This window comes from Medicago sativa, chromosome 3, assembly GCF_051527215.1.
Source record: "Medicago sativa cultivar Bolivia chromosome 3, Bolivia_mono, whole genome shotgun sequence".
NCBI lineage: Eukaryota > Viridiplantae > Streptophyta > Magnoliopsida > Fabales > Fabaceae > Medicago > Medicago sativa.
Window position 1 is genome coordinate 75,552,321 of NC_140751.1, and position 21,077 is coordinate 75,573,397.

Consider the following 21,077-nt stretch of genomic DNA (forward strand, 5'->3'; position numbering starts at 1 on the left):
TTTATTCTGTTGATGATATTAATCCACTAGATGTTGTATAAATCCATGTATTTTGGGCAAATACACAGATTCGCTCTATGATACTTTCAAGTTCTAACGGCTTGTGGCATGGATACCATAGATCTACCCATGAAGCTTTTGGAATGTTTATGTGCCAAGAAAAAAATTAGATAATGTAAATATTTTTCATTTTATGGAGAATGTCCATTTGTTGGGTTTTTTTTTCATGTATAATATATGTTATGTCCGGTTCCATATTCTATTAAAATTCTGCCTTTAGATCGTTGGTCACTCAAGTATAATCTATTGTTTAATTTATTCGTATTTTCATGTGTATGTACTTTACAGTCATTTTATATATAATCAATTGATTTCTTAAACATATAATTCATAGGTACATAAATTAGAGTGATTTTATTTGCCAATATATGGCGAGTGTGACTCGGTGAATTCTATCAAGATGAGATTGATCTGGTCTAAAATATAATCGTAATTTATTTCTCATAAAAACATTTATTCATTTTACATTTTTATCATTTAATTGAGAATAACTATTCTAAAAATATTTAAACATAAATTACGACGAATCAAAAAAATAGAAGCTATTTTTTTTTGTCAAAAATTCTTTTGTAATTGAAAATTAATTTTTTTTAGGGATAATTGAAAATTAAATTGTTAGTACCAAAAATTACTTTTATAACCGACATTTTGTGTTGAACTTTTTTTTATTGCCGTGTCGAACTTACTTTATGGCTAAAGAAAATTCCTTCCAAACTAATAATGTAAACGGTAAATATAAATGATATAAAAAAATAGTAACCGACATTTGGCATTAAAGTTGCTTTATTGCATTAAAAAAATAACTTTAAACTTTAATGTTAAAAAATTAAAAAAATTAATTTCAAAGATTGTTTACGTTAATGTCAGACATTTTGAAAAATTATGCATACAAGATGTATACAATACTATAGAGCATAATTTATGTGATTCAAAACAAAATATAATGTGGTTGTAATTAGGATTTTATACCAAATTACCCTTTGAAATATGTCTATAAATTATTCATATGGGTTAGCATAATTTCCTGTCAGAACTTCAATCACCCTTCTTTCTAGTTTGTTTAATTTTTTTAATATTTGTTCTTCGTAGTTCTTTACAACCACATGACACCCAATTACGAATTGTTCACATGTGGTTTGTGAAAGTTATAAACAAAGACAGTCTTCCTTATTGTGAGAGATACATTTCAACTTATTTTGTTAATTATTGCTTATTTTTATTGATTTGAGTCTTATTATTGGTGGTATGTTTTCTTTCTATCGATCTCCCTCTATTTTTAGACTCTCTTTGCCTCTCTTTTATTACGTTTTTTTCTTCTTCTTTGGCAACAAGTGATACATGTGAGTTATTCTTCGACCAACTATTCTTTGATTTTGACTAAATTTATTGATTTGTTATATTTTTTGAGTTACATAGATTGATTCAAAGATCGAAGCTCGAGACTACAAGAATTGAAGTTGAATACAAAAAAGATTTGTAGAGTTCCTCTAAAAACAAAATTATACGATTGTATATATTACAAAAATAATTAAATAATTAAAGTTGTATTTTTTTTTTACACAAAGTTGTATATTTTAATGAAGGTTTACATTTGCGGAGTTGTATATGTATTAATGTACGGGATGTGTATTAATTCAAATATTTATTCTTTTCTGTAGTCAATCACCCATAAATCGGCATAAAAAAAATCTTATTTTCTTTTTAAAAAAATAAAACACATATGTTAATTGATTTAAAGGTAAACGAATTGTATAAATCATTTAAGAATAAAACACATATGTTAATCAAGGCCCGCTTAAAAAATAAACTCAAGGTAGGCTTTAAATCATTTAAGAATATATAACAAGTTTTATGATTTCTATAGTCAATCATATTTGAATAACCCTTCAAACCATCATAAAAAAAATCCTTTATTTTTCAAAAATAAAATCCATGAATTAATTGCATTAAAAGTAAATAAATTGTATAAGGTTTGAAATGCTTCAATCAAGGCAATCACAAAAATCAAATTTATGGAATATTTTAAATCGCTCAAGAATGTATAGTTATGTTTCTCTTATTTGTTGTTTATGATTGAAGGAAAAACAATGATTTGTGTTTAGTTAGGTCACATCATTTGCCGCATTGTTTCATGTTTCTTCAATGACTCGCTACATATGTTCATCTCATTCTTTAATTCACGTTTCTACTATTCTTAGTAAACAATATATCATCAAACTATCCTTCAAAAAGAAACATCAAACAAAACAAGTTCTTGGTAATCAAGAGAATCAATCAAAGTATGGACTTCAAAATAAAAAATTTGGGACAAATAACTTATATGATATTATGTATTTAAAATTCAACGAAAAAAAAATCATGCTCAACCTCAAATTTTAAATGGAAGTTAAAGATAAGCTAATTAATTAGTTGTAAATTTTTTAGTTATACATATAAATGATTCTTTTTTTATTTACAGGAATTTCCATTTTTAGTGTTTTTATTATAGATTTTTTTTAAGGAAATCATTAAAAAAATTAATTGATTTCTATAATCATCATGTGCATTAAATCCAAATTAAAAAAAAGATATTTTATCGAAATAAAAAAGTAATGACAGTTGGATATTTGAATATTTGAATTTTAATAAGCAAAATGATACATAGTAAGAGAGTACGACGAGTACTCTAACCCGTATTATATGAAGCAAATCATTCCTTTTTTTTTTTAAAAAAAAACACCCTGTTTTCTCAATAAAAGTTGGAGCTGTCATTGTTTTTAATGAACTGGAGAGATTTTTATTGATGAGGGGAATAAGATCAATCAACAATAATTGACCACTAACATATGAAATAGATTCATTCAAGCCCTTCGTTGTAAAAAAAATTCAAGCCGATTAATTGCTTTATGTCGACACTTGAAAATGCAAGCGCGCCTAAAAAATTGATTAGGCTCATGACGAACCGTCGACCTCTAATGACGCATAGTTGATGACTAGGGTTTCAAATTTGAGACTTTCTAACTTGAGATTTATTAAAAAACGAGGGCTTACTCTTTTTGTAAACTATTTTCATGTATTATTTATTTTCAACATGAGCACACATCACAATTTGAATGCATTAAATTCATATAATGAATATTTTTACTTTTTTATGAATTACATCGCTACGTTTATTGATGAAATTTTTTTGCGAGATTCTATAGCAATGACACTTGCAAGTGTTAAATGGGTTTGAATCTTATCCCAAAAGTTAGCTTAAAGGATGAGGGTACTCAAGCATATTTATACCCACCCTCACGCCTAGCGGGAGTCTGGGTCCAATTCTCACATCGCAATCCTTAATCCGGCTCTGATATTATGTTAATTGGGCTTGAATCTCATCCCAAATCAGGATGAGATTCAAGCCCATTTAACATGGTATTAGAGCCGGGTTAAGGATTGTAAGGTGGGAATTGAACCCATGCCTGCATTTTTAGTGAGGGTGGGTGTCGAAGTTGGTTTTGAAGTTGTTTGTAGTTTGTTATTAGTCTCACGTTGCTCATGTTCCCGGACTATTAAGTGTATAAATATGCTTGAGTACCCTCATCCTTTGAGCTAACTTTTGGGATGAGATCCAAGCCTATTTAACGGTAAGATCGTGATTGAAATACTCATTGTGTTAAGTTTAATATGTCTATGGAGGGTAGCTTAATTGGTTTGAGCTAAGATATAAGAAGTTTTAGTAGATTAATTGGTAGCTTAATCAATGACTTCTAACATATGGTTGGAGTATTATATTAATAGATTTTTATCAATTACTTAGTGATAATAAAGTTTGTTTCCAGTACATGGGTGAAAGTAAATTTTTAGTCGAGCAATCACTCCAACCTATTTTCCCATGTCATAATATGAACACGCAAATATCATGTTATTGTATCTTTGAAGATGCTCTTACAAGATATAATACAACTTCACCACTGATATGGTTAAGTGATTTTTATATACAATTTTAACATTGATTTATTTACAATATTTCCCATTTCACTTTCTATGAAGTCCAAATATAGATACATTTTTTTCTTTCTCAGAAACAACCATCTAATTTTGGAATTCTTCAAAGAATCATAGCATAAATACATTATACTTGGTGAACCTTCAAATAATTTTATTTTGTTGATGTATTAGTTCTTTCCTCATTCGAATTCAAAATTTAGTAAGGTAATATCAAATAAAAAATCACGTGATATTAAGAAAAGCGGAACAATAATTTTGGTATTGTTCATTTTGTATTTTTTCTCAGCTTTTGTGTTTCCCTTGATTTTGTATTTTTTTAACACTTTTTAATCTCTTTTTGGTACACCTTGTGGTTCAGAGGGAGATTTGTTCATATATTTTTTTTGCCATCTTACAAAAAATAAATAGAATTTTAGGTTATTTTATTTGCATGATCATTTTAATTTTTTTTTATACATTAACAATAACAATGAATCATAACAATCAAATTGCTTAGAATATTATCACAAAAAAAATTACGTAGATTATCTTAATATGACTCTAAATTAATGTTCAAAAGTTACATATTTGAGTGAATGGTAATTGTAATTAGTTTAAAAAATATATATCGTCAGTACGTGTCATTAGAAGTCTTAGAAGCATATGACTTTCGCGTGAGTAGAAGAAAGACAAAGTATATGGAAATTTTCTATCGGACATTTGTCAGACCGAAAATGTTGCATGGAACATAGTGTTAAGCAAAGAACTCAAGTGAGTAAATATATAATAACTATAATGGGTAAAATAGCCACAAAAATCTTAAACAAGAAAAATCAAGCACACACCAATCACACAATTCAACAAACACGCGTACATGCTAGAAAGAAAATTACAAAAAAGAAGAGGTGTGTGAGCTCACTAGCACCGGTCTAATATTTTGATTAAAAAAAGAATCTAGCCGCCAACAAAAAAACAAATCCACGAACTCATAGATCACTAATACAAATAATAGCAAACTCATAACAATTTCTAGCCAAATGGTCCAAAAAGCTCTAGAACAGGCGATGAACCCAAATTGTGAGATTAATCTAAAATGACAAAGTGATTAGAGCTCAAAACAAATTGGAACTACGCAAAAGAAAACCAATCACATCAGATATGGAATGAGTAACAAACAACATATCCTTTTGGGTTTCAAAACAAACAACACAGAACACGAGAACATGTTCTACAATAGAACCGATGACGACGACCAACAAGGTGGTCGTCGCCGATCTATGCAACAAAAACTAGATCTTAAGGAATCACCGACACAAAAACGAACAACAACAATGAGATTTATCTGAATGAAGAGAAAAAGTATTTAAGCTCTGATTATGTTTGTCGATCAGGTGAAAATTCTGATGTCAAAAGCGAGTGGTTCATAATGGAATTTCTCAATGGTATTAGGAGCTCTGGAATTCCAAATCACCGGTTGAAACTAAGGGTGGGATGTCCAGTTATGCTGATGAGAAACATCGATCAGGCCAATGGACTGTGTAATGGTACGAGGCTGACAGTTACACATCTAGGGAAGAGCACGATAGCTGCTACCGTAATTACAGGGAAATAAGGAAGGTACCAGGGTATTTATTCCCAGGATGCTTCTTATTCCGAGTGATCCAGGACTACCCTTCAAATTCATGCGCAGGTAATTTCCATTGACGCTTTGTTTTGCAATGACAATAAATAAAAGTCAGGGTCAATCTTTATCTCAAGTGGGAGTTTATCTTCATAAGTCCGTGTTCATGCATGGACAACTATATGTCGCTGTCTCTCAAGTTACTTCTAGAAAAGGTTTGAAGCTGCTCATCTTAGATGAAGATAATAATGTTTGCAGGGAGAACAAAAATGTTGTGTATCGTGAAGTTTTTCAAAAAGTATTATCATTGGTTATGTTTTAGAATTGTTGTTGCTATAATTTAGAAAACTAAAGTTGCGTATTGTTTGAAAGTCGTTTTTCTTTTAATTTCTTTGTAAGCGTACTGGTCATTACAGGACATGCAATTTCTATATAAGCAGATCCTCCTACCATTGACTTTTAATTGATGCACTTTTCAAGTATAACAATTCGCGAAACTTTTTTTTTTACATCGTTGTTACCCTAAAATACAATATTTACATTAGACCATTGGTTTTGTAAAAAATAAAAACAAATAACAATCGGCGTTTCTGTAGCCCAAACTATAATTATACACACCTGTAAAAAATTTAACGTTTGCATTCATAGACTAGGTGTATACATCTGACACTGACTATTATATATAAATAAATACAATTTTTTTCGTTTTTATGATTAATAAAATACATTATGTCAACAAATAATAATATACAGTACGTCGGCATATTTTTGCAAAAATATTACGTATGCTAAGTTTAACAATGAGTACATCTTATACTACAAATAATTAGTATAAGTATAAATCCAAATACTTTAATCGTTATGTGCAATGTTTAGGTATTTCAAAATATATACAAAATTAACAAAATTAAGATGATATTTTTTCCATATCAAATTTAAATTATAACCACACATATAACTTTAAGATAACATAATATAAAATCTATACATTTGATCAAAAAAGTTTTTTATTTCCCCGTGCTTGACACGGGTCACTATACTAGTAAATATATATGTTTTGAGGGAATGAAAAATTAATATTCACTCCTGTACCTAGTAGAAAATACTTAATGTAAGACTAATTTATTTAATGTGTATTAAAAAGATAAAGTTAGTGTGTTTTATCGAGTGAATTTGTTTTAATTTGTTTTTAGGAGAGAAAAAATAGGGGGAAGTTGATGCAAAAGACACAAATGGATATAATTTTGATGACGTGTCAAAAAATTAAGAAGGGATAAGATTGTATTTTTGGTAGACATTAAGTTTTATAATTAGAGAATAGAAGACTAAATATATAAGTACAACTCAATTTTTAATGCAAAATTTGTAATAATAAAAAGGACATATCAAACAATTAAATGATTGTGCTCAAGTGATTAATCGACTGAGCTCTTAGAAGAAAAAAAGTTAAGAAAATGAGTAGTGTTATTTGAACCTCCTTTTGCTTAACAATCAAATGGACAACAATATTTGTACAGAGAAAAGTATAGATTGATACAAAAATCAGAATAAAATGAGTATACAAATATTAACAAAATATTGAAATCCGGTCCAACAAAACCCCTTTCCTATGTGAACATCTCTAAGAAAAAATAGAAGTTAATTAATTTAAGAAGAAAAAAGTCCGACCAAAAACTCGGGTTCACAGTTCCGGTTTTATGTGTTTCCTTTTGACATACTTCCCTTTGCGCCACGTAGCCCTGTCGCACGTGTTTATCTCACTGTTTCTATAAAGCAACCATCTATCTCTTCTCCCTTGCACCACCTTTCCTTTTAAGTTATTCTTTTTCTCTAACCTGTCATCGTATAATTTCTCTAGTAAAGTAAATCCTTTTATCTCTTCATGCACAACACCATGGAATTTAGTTGAGACTCTTGTGTTGTATAGCTACCTAGCTTACGAAATGTCCAAAGTGGACAGAATCATGTTAAGGTTTCGTCCTATCGCTCCTAAGCCATGCACCGCCTCCGACGTCGACGCTTTTTCAAAACCCGACGGATCTAGAAAAAATCACTCGAAAAACAAACGGTGTAACCGTCGGAGAAAAACTGTCCCTCCACCGGCGGTGGTGACTCTCCCGCTGCTTCCCGAAACTCCAGATCCTCTACTTCCTTCCTCAGCCAAAAACACAAACAAACCGGTGTGTCTGAGCTTCGAGAATCACGGCCATGCTACCACATCGGAGAAGGTGGATCTTACAGCGGTAGGGTTAGGAGGATCAGTCGTAACAGTTGAATGCGTAACTGACACGTGGCAGCATGGAGATGAAGGGTGGGAGTGGTTGATGAAGAGTAGAGACGACGAGGAGAGGAAAGTGAAACTGGAGAAGGACACGTGTCCGGGATTTATATCGGACGGTTATGGGAGAGTGACGTGGAGGAATAGTGCATATAGGGAAATGGTGGGGGAAGGACAAGTTTGGTTGGTTAGGGTACCCTACAGTGAAAGAGGATTCACGTGCAGGGTGAGAGTACAGTACGCGTATGGGAAAGAGAGAAGAGTGCCGTGTGATGCGTGGAGATTGGACTGTGGTGGTTTTGCATGGAGATTAGATGTTACTGCTGCTCTTGCCTTGAGTTGTTTCCCTTTCTAGATTGATGGAAAAATGATGTCTATGATCTCTACTTAATCAAAACAAGGCTACATGTTACTACTGTTGATAACTGTGAATATTATCTCTGAGATGAGAGTGAGAACTACTTTGCTTAATTTGATCATTAACTATATATTAATTGTTGCATGTTCAGTTCGTTTTGTTTGATTTTGAGTAGGAAATTAGGCTCGCTACTTTAGATGCATCAACTTGTATATTATTATCGTGGGTGTAATGTAATTGATAATCCTTATTTTAAATCCTTTCTTCTTTTGATATTATGTGGCGCAATTAATTTAAATATAATGTCTCTCTGTGGTTCATAAAGTAGAGTAATCGGCAATACAATTAATAGAGAAGAGATTAATGGGAAATAATAGAATGTATTAAAATGTAAAATTATCTGTGATGGGATGTTTTGGTTTAGTTAACAGGGAAATTGGTGGGGATAATACAGGTGGGGGAGAAGGATTGGATTGAAAGGATAAGCTAGTAGTAGTTTAACACACTTGCGTGTGGAAGTGATTAAATTTGGTGTGGGTTGATAATAATGGGTATGTGTGAGTGAATGAAAATACTATAGGCTAATAATAGTATAGCTTTATTAATTAGTTGAGCATTAACCAAAGTCCTTGGAAGTTGCTGATTGCACCACGTCGCTGCATCTTAGCAGAGCATGCATACTTTAATCTCTTTTTCCTTGTCGGTATATGGTATCGGGTTTCTCTTTTATCATGCACACAGTGTGCATGTGTGTATCATCTGATTTGGAAAATTGCTCCTCTTCCATCTAAGATTTGCTCATCCTCATACAAAATACTTAAAATAGTTCTGACGTGACTTAAGTTACGCAGTTGTAAAACGCAATGTGTCTTAAGTCAAGTTGAATTCATGTTGGTTCTGTGTCCACTACCATAACAGTTGTTTTGGCATTTTCACCTAATTTAAATCATTCATTCATGTATACTTCCATTCATTCATGTTTTCATCATTCAATCATACATACATTCATTCATTCAATATTTAAATACGCAAAATAAACAGAAAATTAATCAAAATGTAATAAAATAATACAAACGCGCAAATGTAAATATATTACATCCATATCTATCAAAGTGTCATAAAAACATCTAAATATATACAAATGCCAGGAAAACACAAAAAAAAAACTAATGACTCCTACTCTTCCTCCGCGAAACCGACACATCCTGCAGAATGCTATACTTGGATCGGATGCCCTTTATAATGTCAGCAACGACAGGATTTGAAAACACATCAGGATGCCCCATTGCATTCTCCACTATGGCTCTGATGTTGCCGATGATTTGGAATGGGTCGGGAGACTGTTTGGCCCACTGATGCTCAATAGTAACCTCCTTGTTAGGAGGGACAAGAGATGTGTAGTCAGCAACGGGCGCATGGGCGATCATAATAGGATGGGATACATGGTAGAACCATTTGATGTACACCACTTCATGCTTCCACACCTCGTCCTCTGGGACCGGATCACCCCTTTCCTGTTGGCTAAGAACATTGACAACAAAATCCGTGAAGGTCATAAGCACATCCGTTGGCACAAGATCCTAATCGTCGTATGAGGTCTGGGAATGGTCTGGACATAGTCGTACTGCCTCAGAACCCGCTCCGGCAAGTGACGAAATATCTTGTCTTTGCCGGCCATGATCCATCCGGAGTACCAACATATCTCCCGAAAAGGTGTCACATCTCGTCGAAACTCGCACGGTGTCCATATGACATTAGCATGCTCCATCAAATCAATTAGGCCTCTAAAATGTCCAGGATCAGCATAGCCCCTGCAAGGTTTCCATCTACCCGCAAGCAGGTCGACATGCTCGTACTCTGGCTCAAGCTTCCTCGGAACGAGCTGCTTGAAGTGCGCCATAACCCATCACTGCAAAAACAAAGAGACAAATTTATATCAACACAAGTATCATACAAACAACTATTCATTTATGATCCACTAAAAAATAAAAATAAAAATATATTACCACAAGCAAGCTCAGGTAACCACCAACGACTTTAACAGTTGAGTCGGAGGTAAGAGAAAGCTTAGAGTACAGGAAAGCAAGTGTCATCCCGTCCCATGACCAATCACCCAACCTGTCCAAATCCTGAAGTGCAAGCAACCATAGCAGATTAACGCTTTTGCTGTTCTTGCTGACAAAAATGGTGTAGCCAAGCAAGAGCAACAAAAACGCCTTAATGCAGGCGGTCCTAACAGTACTTTGCTCCTTTGCCTCCTCCTCATCAGCAGGCTCTTGCATCTGATTACACCTACCCAACAGTCTTTCATAACACCTCTTTAGGTGAGCGTAAGTAATAAACACACCCCATTGTTTTGTCACCTCAAGCATCACGTCCTCCGCCGTAAAATGCAGTTCATCATCCAATAGTTGCATGTCCCGCTCATAAGATAGATCCTCCTCTTTAATAAGCGTCCTAATGATGGGGATGCCTAGAAGAGACGCCACATCATTTAGTGTGACGGTCATCTCCCCAACCGGTAGATGGAAGTTGTTGGTCTCCTCGTGCCATCTCTCTAACATGGCACAAACAAGTTTGTGACTGATGGTGTTGTACCCAGTCTTAAGGAGGGGAAAGAACGAATGCATTCACCGGCGTCCAGAACCATTCAAATAATTCTGTCGGCACTGGCACTGCCAAGTTATTAAGATTAAGCTTCTTCCCGTCCGAGACACTGGTCACCGTATGCGACTTTTGAAACTGAAATACAAAAAAAAAACTGTTAAAAAAATAAAAAAATATTAAATATTCTAACATAAATTTAAATGAAAGTGCGTAATTTAAATTCTTACGCTTCAATTTAAATGAATGCGCGTAATTTAAGTTAATTTAAATTGTTTTAACATTAAACTTTAAATCATAAAAACTAACATATCATTAAAATAAAATTAAACAATTATACTTACTTCGGGATCGACCCATAATTTGCATGCCACGTGTTTACCGAACCTCGGCAGAAGCGACAAATCATAAGGCCCCTAGGAAAGCCCGGTGGTCTGGCCTCGAACTCCATCCTATGCACCTCCTGAGCCTCACCCTCCTGCTGGTGAGCCTGCTCATACTGAGGCTGATAAGCCTCATGCTGATGTTGATACTGCGTCAGGTCCACTATCTGGGATGCACCCGCCTGAGACAATGATCCCTCCGCATCATCACCCCTACCAAATCTCGTGCCCCTTGACTCCGTCTACCAGGCTTAGCATTAGGAGGGCGTTGTGCGACCTTTTCTCTCCATGCATTACCGGTAGCAGATCCCTCCATCCTTTAACTTGTCAGGCCTTTGAGACGTATCTACACAACATTTTTAAAAGCAAAAATCAGTGATTTTTTTTTGTAGGGACATTGTGTCATTTCTAACTAATTAACAACAACGATTCAATTTCGGCAGTGTAATTTCAAAATCTACCTGTCGCGTCATTTTTTAGAGGTCAAGCTATTAGGTTAGCATAGACTCACTAATTTTATTTCACGACTGAACTTTTAAATTTTCAAAAGAACGGAGAAAAAAGTTCTAAATTACCACATTTTAAAAAGATTTAGGGTTCAGGGGTTAGATATATTTAGGGAAGGTGTTATTAGCACCCTAAATATCCATAGTATTCTATGGGAACCTCTTGATTTTATTCATATTTTGTGCTATAACTTACTTGTTTTTTTTTAAAAAAATGGAATTAAAGTGATGAAAAGAAAAGGAAAATTATTTTTTACATTTTTTATGATTTGGAAGGACAAAGTCATTTGCATACGTACCCGTGAGGGATCAAAACCTTGTAGTTCGGGGTAAAAATTACCGTTTGATTTGTTTTTGTATTTTTTATTGGTTTTGAAAAAGAGTTTTAAGAAATAAACGCCAAAGTGGCAAAAAGAATTTGTTTGTGTTTTTTATAATGAAAGAAAATGACCCAAAGTATAATTAAGTTGATAGAAATTTGATTAAGAAAATAAAATAAAAATGGGATCACTAGATTAAAAATCAAGGTTTATTATGAAAACCGATTTTTGATGATTTTTGGTTAATTGCATGCTTTTTGTTGTTTTTAAATATTGATTAAAATCTAAACTAACGCGACAATAAAAATAAAAGTGTGAGAATTTCGTAGTGACGTTGGATCACTACAAAATCTCTTAACAAACCTAATATTTTTTTTGCATTTTTTTATTGAGCAGAATAAATAAAAATAAAAAAAAGACACATGCATGGTTCTTCTCATTTATATTTTACATCGGCCCTGAATACATTCTAAATGCTGAAAATAGAATGACAATAATTTAAAATGCTAACAATAAAACATGAAATGCATGAGTAAATTAACGTAACGTAAGATGAAGTAAAATAAAATGCAATTGAAATAAAAATGCATGGAAAAACAAACAAGATAAAAATAAAAGAAAATATGAATGCAGGGGGGGTTGTTATCAGTGATAAAGTGGTGCAAGAATTAAAAGAAACATGTTGGGCCAAGGGTGCAGGATGGGGCACGTGGGCCTTTGAGAGGTTGGATCTGGGTTGTTGATCTGATCTAAAGGGCGTGATGGTGGGCAATCAGATTAAAATCTGATGGTTTGGAGGATGAGGGTGTACTGTAATGACATGAGGTTGCGCGCACTGGATTCAGGGGGTATAAATATCCTTCCCCGCTCCCTTTCTCTCATTTTTCCCACTCCTTTCTCTCTCTTCACTCTTTTTTTCTCTTCCCTCTCTATTTCCGGTCAGAAACCGATTGCAGTTTCCGGCGAGCTGAGTCTTCCGGTGCGGTGGCCGGTTGTTATACCCTAATTTTGGACCTAAAAATACTAGCTCAATTCTTCTTTTCTTGCATTTCAAGTCATTTGAATTTGTCCTTGATCAATCGCACTTCCTCTGCATCTTATTTCAATGTTATTTGCAAAATCCATGAAAAAGGGTATTTTAGTCATTTCCTGCATTCAAATTCATTTTAGTCCTTGAAAATTGTTTGTATCTTTTCATTTGATTTGTATAAGTCCTTGTTTCACTCTCATGTTAAAGTCCATTTCAAAAAATTACATTTGAAGTCATTTTGAGTCAATTTAGCCCCTAGGGGCATTTTAGTCATTTCCTATGTTAAAATTTCTTTCAATCTTTGAAAAATTGTCCCTGAGTCATTTCATTTGGTTTGAATGAATTTTTGTTTAATTCCATGTTAAAATCTATTTCAAAAATCACATTTGAAGTCTTTGAGTCAGTTTAGCCCCTAGGGGCATTTTAGTCATTTCCTGTGTTAAAATTCTTTTTAATTCCTAATTGTCTCTGAGTCTTTTAATTTGCTTGTATAAACTCTTGCTTTATTTCCCTGTTAAAAAACCGTTTTAAAAATTGCATTTGAGTCATTTTGAGTCATTTTAGTCCCTAGGGGCATTTTGGTCATTTCACGCGAAATTTTGACGGAGAAAGGTTACCTCATTTCAGTAATTGGTTCATTTTAGTCCGTTTTGTTATTTTTAATCGTTTCGCTTTACGTTAATTTTCAAATTACTTTTTTTAATGCAACTTTAGTTAATTTTGCATTTTAGTCCTTAAGTTGTTAAAATTGCATTTTAGTTCATTTTTTGTCCAAGAAGTTAGTTACGCCACATGTCCTACTCCTATTGGTCCAAAAATTCACACATTACCTATATAATGGGTCCCATGGTCAAAGAGTCAACACACTAATCATTTTTTCACAAATACACAAAAATCACAACAAATCAATTTTCTTTTCCCTCTTTCTTCTCCAAACCGCCACCATCATCATCAACAACATCCACCATAACAAACACTTTCCGCCACCTCTAACCACCCTAACTAACTTCTACCACCACAACTTCATCTTCAACCTCTCTCTAACCACCACAATCTTCTTCCTCCATCATCATCATCAACAACATCCATCATTAAAATCCACCACAAAACCTCCATAACCACCACAATTTTCATCTCTAACAAACTTCAACCACCACAATCTTCATCTCTAACAAACTTCAACCACCACAATTAACCTTCAACTCCACAAAAATCACATCCATAAACAACAACCTTCAATCAATTCCATTAACGACGAACCGGAATCGGACGAAGGAAAGGAATTCAATCGAAGCAAAGGGAGAAGAGAAACAGCACCAAATTCGAATACATAAGAAGAATCCGGAGCCATTCAAAGCTTCGTCAACCATCACGGTATTGTTCTTGATCCAAGCTTTTTATTCCACTTTTTTTTCTCAAATTGGCGCGGCTGTATGTGTTAGATTTAGGTGGATTGATTGTGTTTTGAATGTTTCCGAGTTCATATTCGAAAAGAGGATAACGATCCGATTTTAAAAGTGTAAAAAAATTCGAATCGGAGCTCGCCGGAATCCGGAAGTGTCGCCGGAGTTATGAATTTTCCGGCGAACCTTTGAAGATTCCGGCGAGTTTGTTGAATTTTCCGGTGACATTCATGAGGTTGAAGATGAACATTTAAGAGAGAAGTGAGAGCAAAATTTTTAGAGAGAGGGAGAACAAGAAGAAATGAGGTTTTCTACAGCAAAATGAATTTATATGCCTCCTTCATAAGCCCATTTTCGTAGCTAACAAGGCCCAGTACTCCTCATTCACTTCTGTTTTCATTTCTCTACAGATCTGCTCCCTGCACCCCCCCTGTCTGTGTGTTTGTGATAATTTCTTGCTGTTTACACCCCCTGAACATGTGATTTGTTACTAAAAAATTCCAAAAAAATTGTGAATGTCTTTCTTGCTATTTTGATTGAATCTTGATGCTGTTTGCATGTTGAATCTTGATCAAAATTGTATGAAAAATATTTTGTGCTCTTGTTAATTCAATGTTTTAATTCTTGTTAAAATCTTGTTAAAAACTCTTGAGTGTTTGTGAACTTTTTCTTGTAGTAATTTTGGCACTTGAAACCTATCATTTGTGATGTGGTTTCATGCCAAAATTCACCTCAAGATTATTTGTGACCTTTCCTTACTTGTAGCTCACTTTTTGTTAATATTCTTGTGAAATTGTGGTGTGATTTTGAGCTTGGGTGTTGGTACATGATTGTGGCCTTAGACATATAATTTTGTGGAATAAATTTGCCTCTTAATGTGGTGTATGCTTGCTGTTTTGAATTAGATTTTTGCGGATCCTTTATGTTGTGAATAATATGAAATAAGCTTGAGAAATAAAAGTGCATAAAGAACTTAAAAACCTTATAAATTTTGGCATGGTTAAATTCTTTGATTCTCATGTTTTTTGTCTTGAAACAAGTCATTCAAAACTTCTCCAATATTATGAGAATCTAGGCTTTAATTTAGCTTTAGTTTTTGCATTAAATTTCAAGTTCTTTTATCACTTTTTGTCAAGCTTGTTGGTTTACTTTTCTTGCAAGAAATAGTAGTTTTACTATGCATTTTGTTGCTAATTTCTATTTCACTCATGCTACTAACCCTTCTTGTTTCATGTCTCATTCCCATAGCATTTCACATCATACTTTCATCTCTTATTTCTTGCACTTTAATTTCTTGCCACTTAAATTCATTCAAAGATTAGAATGTAAAACCTAGGAATTTTGTATTTTACTTCATGCAATTTTAAATTCTTGCAAGACCATAGCATGCATCTAGGCCAATGATGTAAAGGACAATGGACTCTAATGATGTACACCGACACAAGCACCGACACATGCACACACATCACATGGTTACTTTAGATGTATGCTTAGGGAATGTATGTTTAGATGTATGCTTAGGAATCGCGAAACTTAGACAAAAATCCTTTCTTCCAAAAAAATATGAACAACATCACTCAAATAATTTTCCAAATAAACCTTGGGGTCAAAACCCCATTGAATTTTCCCTTCATTTTCTTAAACAAAATCTTAATGAATTTTAATCATACTCGGACTCCTTTTGCAAACTGACTAATTCAACCTCACATTTTCAAAGTCTTATGCCCTTGAGGCCTCTCTCTCTCATTCTTCAAATTCCAATTTTCAAACTTAAAATCAACCAACAAAAACAAAAACATTTTTTGGAAGAGAACTACGGTGGATTTGATCCCTTAAAAAGGGTACGTAGGCAAGGAACCAATATTCCTTCAATTCAAATAAAATAAAAATTCAAACGATTTCTTCTCCCTCCAAATTCTTCACTCAGTAAACTCTTAGGTGTAAATATCACTTTCAAATAGCATTTAAAAATAAAGCGCGCGCGTAGAAAGTAAAAGACGGTTCCTATAGGATACTATAGTCGTTATGGGTGCCTAACACCTTCCCATAGCGAAAACAACTCCCGGACCCCGATTCTCAAGGGTTTTGCTTATTTTTTCCCTTCCCAAGAAAAAATGAGATATCAACGGTTAAAAAGGTTCAAACGTAATCAATGTTTGACACCCGAAAAACCAAGATAAAACACTGGTGAACCACCACTGCGGCGCCGCCGCGTCGGAGCTATGAAAAAGCTCTTTTTTGTATTTTTTTTCATTCTTTTCTACTTCTTCTTCTCACTCCTTTTCTTCTCTAAAAAAAACTTTAAAAGACAAAAACCCGGCCCTGGATATGAAATTAAAAAGACTACCTTTTAGGAAAAGTTTATTCAAATCTGGTGGTGTTTTTTTCGGTTTGTAGGGATGGATGGTGACTGGTTTGAATTCGGTTTGGTTGGTTTGGGGTTTGGTGATTGGTGTATGGATCAGTTTTTTGGAATGCGTGGGTATGGTGGTTTAATTTGTGGCTCTGTTGTGATTGTGTTTTAGGTTTGTAACAATTTTAAGGTTTAGATTGTTGTGACTGGTTGATTACGTGTTTGAATGTTTTTTGTGTTGGGTTTGCGACGGTTTGGATGTTTTTTTTGTAATTGTTTCCGTGTATTGCAAGTGATGAAATTGTTTCTTTCGATCTTTGTGTGTTTTTTGATTTCTTGATGCAGGTTTTCTTTGGGTTCGTAACCGGCCCGGATTCTGATGATTTCTTGCTGTTCTGAAAGGCTTAGCAAATTTTCAAGAAGGAAATTGAATTAAAGGATTTGAATGGTAATTAAGCAATTTTAACTGCTGGAAACGCGTTTTGAACAAAAATGAAAAGGAGAAGCTGACTTTTGTGACTCTGGCCTGAAATTGTGGCGTGGCTGAATTTTTTTTGGACATGGACATATTTTGGACTTATTGAATAATAAAAAAAAACTAAATAATAAATAAAGTAAAATAAAATAAAAGATGGGAATAAAAGATAAAAAATAAGAAAAAATAAAAACTAATAAAATAAAATAAAAAGATTAAAAAGACTAATAATAAAAATAAAGTGAGAAGAGGGCCCGAAATCGGAACAAAAATGAGCTATTTTAAAATACCTCTCTGCCGAAATTTTCTTTGAAAAGTCAAAGAATTTTTGAGCTAAAGAATGTGTGAAAATGGGATCTTAGGGTCAGAAACTGAGGTATGACACTAACCTACTACATCGCAGTCAAACTCAATATAATCAACATTAACAATCCAATTTCTAATTTATTTCATCATTAATAATTCAAAAAACAAACAAATTTACATTGAGACATTTTATCAAACACCTAGAGTTCAACAAAATTTATCACAATTCCTAAACTCTAACCCAACTCTAACCTACCACATTTCAATCAAACCTACTATAATCAACTTCTAAACAATAATTTGTAACTTAATTCATCGACAAAACTAACATGCAAACCAAATTTATATAAATCTAAAATTGAAAATTTCTCCAAAAATACCAAAATTTAAACAAACAAAAAAGCCAATGCAAACACTTACTTGATTTTGTGGGAGAAATTGAGTTTGAATAACGCAAGAATAAGCAAAATCACACTTGAAGGTGAAAAAATCGCATTGTGGGAGGTTTGGGAAAGTTTGGAAAGTGAATGGTTATGTTTCTGACTTGATGTGTTATAACAACACGCAGCGTGAGTTAAATCCCGTTGGGTTTATAACATGCGTACCCAACGTGCCTTAACTCACGCTGGGGTATTTTCGTCCTTTCAGTTGGAGTTAGTGTTATTAGATGGGAGAAGAACAATTTTCTTTGATCTATTAGTAAAGTGAGTGAATCCAAGCCCAATCCCATAAGGGGAAAGTTGCTCCACCTGTTCATTTTTTTCTTGATGAAGATGTTGGCTCCTTGGATTACACGATGGTGGTTAATTATGTAAATTTCTAATGCTCCCTCTTTTAAAAAATAAAATGGGACGCTTTCGTCCTCACAAATCTTTTTGTGTCTTGTTTTTTTACCCTTAATGGTTTTATGTCCATATTAATGTTAAGATTTGGGTTAAATATGTTTTTGGTCCCTATAAATATACCAACTTTTCATTTTAGTTCCTCTAAAATTTTCCTTCAACTTTTAGTCTCTATAAAATTTTCAATCATTAATTTTGGTCCTTATTTTAAAGTAAACTCATATGTAGAATTCATATTTTTGAATAGAATTTTGCAGAAAAATTCATAATATTATAAGAATCTCTCCCAAAAAAATTTAGAATTTTTTAACAAAACATGAATTTAATATGAATTTTTATATTTTTTATGGTTAAAAATTCATATTAAATTTATGTTTTCTTAAAAAATTATAATTTTTTTTTGGGAAAGATTTTTACAATATTCTACATATTTCTGCACAATTTTATTAAAAAAAAATACAAAAATTAACTTTAAAATAGGGACCAAAAGTAGTGATTGAAAATTTTATAGGGACTAAAAGTTGAAGGAAAATTTTAGAGGGATTAAAACGAAAAGTTGGTATATTTATAGGGACCAAAAACATATTTAACCCTTAAGATTTTCACTCTTTTATGTTTAAGATATATTTATGTTATGTTAATCTATTATGTTCAAACTTTACATGTTTATATGTTAAAAAAATGTCAAAAAATTTATTCACTAAGGACTAAAAACAACAAAAAAATTTGTAAGGGTGAAAACATCATGTTTTATTTTTTAAGGACTAAAATCAAACTTCGCTTTATTTTTATGGACCAAAACCTTATTTAACCCTTAAAAAAAGTATAAGTGCCTGTTTGGTTTGGTGGTCTCCCGCCCAAACATGTGTCTCAAGCTTTCACGTATTAGCGTATGTTTGGTCGTGCAATGGGGGGATTATTCAATTCATGCACAACAATGGTTTGATTATTCAATTCATGCAAGCTCAGTTCATCTACACTAAGCACTAGGTTGATTGTTCAAGTCAGGCCAACTCAGCTTGTCCTCATTCAGCACTGGTTTGAGTGTTCAAGTTAGGTCAACTCAGCTCGTTCTAACTCAACACTGGTTTGACTGTTCAAGTCAGCACGTCTGAAAGCGCGTCTCAACTCCACACTCCCGATACAGTCGAGTTGAACATTAGTCCACGCGCGACCGTATGCAAAACAAACAACCAATACGAGGCTCTGGATCACAACTTAATGTGCTTTGAATGATCAGAGAAAGGCCTATTAAACCAACACCTTGAGGTTATAAAAGGGGGATACTTAAGAGGTTTGAAGGGACAAATTCTAAATAGTGGAACAATGTGTTTTTCATCTAAGTGTTATTCAGAGTGCTCTTGAAATTCCACCTAGGATATTTCACTGAGCAGCTCACTTGTTGTAATTAACTTGTGTTTACATACGTGAAAAAGACATATGTAGTATTATTTATTAAAACAACCTTATTTATTGTAGTTTGTGGAGTAATTAAATAGAGTTAAATTTAATAAACAAGAATATATGAGTGAAAAAATATTAAATATTGCATTGACATCTAAAATGTTGGTTATTTTGAGATAGAAAATAATGCAAATGTGACAATTATAAAAGAAACCCTAGTTGTCAATCACACCTATGACCTAACCCAACGTTCCTCATCGCCGATGAGATCTTCCATCTGTTGGTTAGTTTAATCATGTTTACGCCTTCAAACTTTTGAAAATACATCGTTTTATATGCCTTTGTAATATTGACTAAGGTCAGTTATAAAAAGTTGTTTGAAAAATAGAGAACATGAAGAAACAAAATATGAAATACAAAATTCCATGAAATATTTTAGTATGACATATGCTTTATACATAAAATACAAATTTGCAAGAATATGGATTTTTTTTAATTATATTTTCAAATAAACCGAGCAACCGAGCCGATCCAAACCAAACCAAACCAAACTGATTAGTTTTGTTCTGTTCTTTTTTGAAAAAAGTGAAAACCGAACCAAACCGATTCGATGGATATTTCATCGATTCAAACATTTTTTTGGCTGAAAACCGATCCAAACTGAACCATTATACCTTAGACACAAATATACTTTAGTGTATTTAATTGATAGATGAATGGTAAAAAAAAGTCCATAAGTCCTAGCTCAACTGACAAAAATGCCGAAATTGTCAGGCCAGATGCAATGATCGGCGTTCGAACCCCGGTACCTCCACTTATGTGTGTGAGTTTATAATGACTTTACCATTTCGTTCATCTAAAAAAAATTGATGAGAAAAGCTAATTGATTAAAAAAGAGATAAAGAAAAAAATCATGAAAGCCACCACACACCCCAAACTCAAAGTTATTGAATTAAAACCTCCAATTATCACACGTGTTAAAAGAAAAATCCACCTTTGCGAGGTCCTCAACAAACTAAAGCAATTAAAGCTTACTTTGAAGCAAATTGTACTTACATAATCGGCATTAAAGATTCCTAGTACGGAAAAAGAATCCTGCAGACAGAAATCAGTTAAGTACTATCGTGTTCATGCCAAACAGTATGAGATCCACTACACTATCTTCAAACATGGCATGCACAAA

The 21,077-nt window shown here is 33.2% G+C and overlaps 1 protein-coding gene across 1 annotated transcript; it reads left to right on the forward strand.

Moving 5' to 3' along the window:
* Positions 1-7,429: 7,429 nt before the first annotated feature.
* LOC146940222 (uncharacterized) lies at positions 7,430-8,525 on the forward strand. Its single transcript, XM_085753891.1, has one exon. The coding sequence runs from the start codon at positions 7,576-7,578 to the stop codon at positions 8,263-8,265; it is 690 nt and encodes a 229-aa protein (XP_085610017.1). The 5' UTR covers positions 7,430-7,575; the 3' UTR covers positions 8,266-8,525.
* The last annotated feature ends 12,552 nt before the right edge of the window (positions 8,526-21,077 follow it).

What these genes read in the sequence shown, in the direction of transcription:
- LOC146940222 (XM_085753891.1), top strand. Translation starts at nt 7,576, where the DNA reads ATGTCCAAAGTGGACAGAATCATGTTAAGGTTTCGTCCTATCGCTCCT.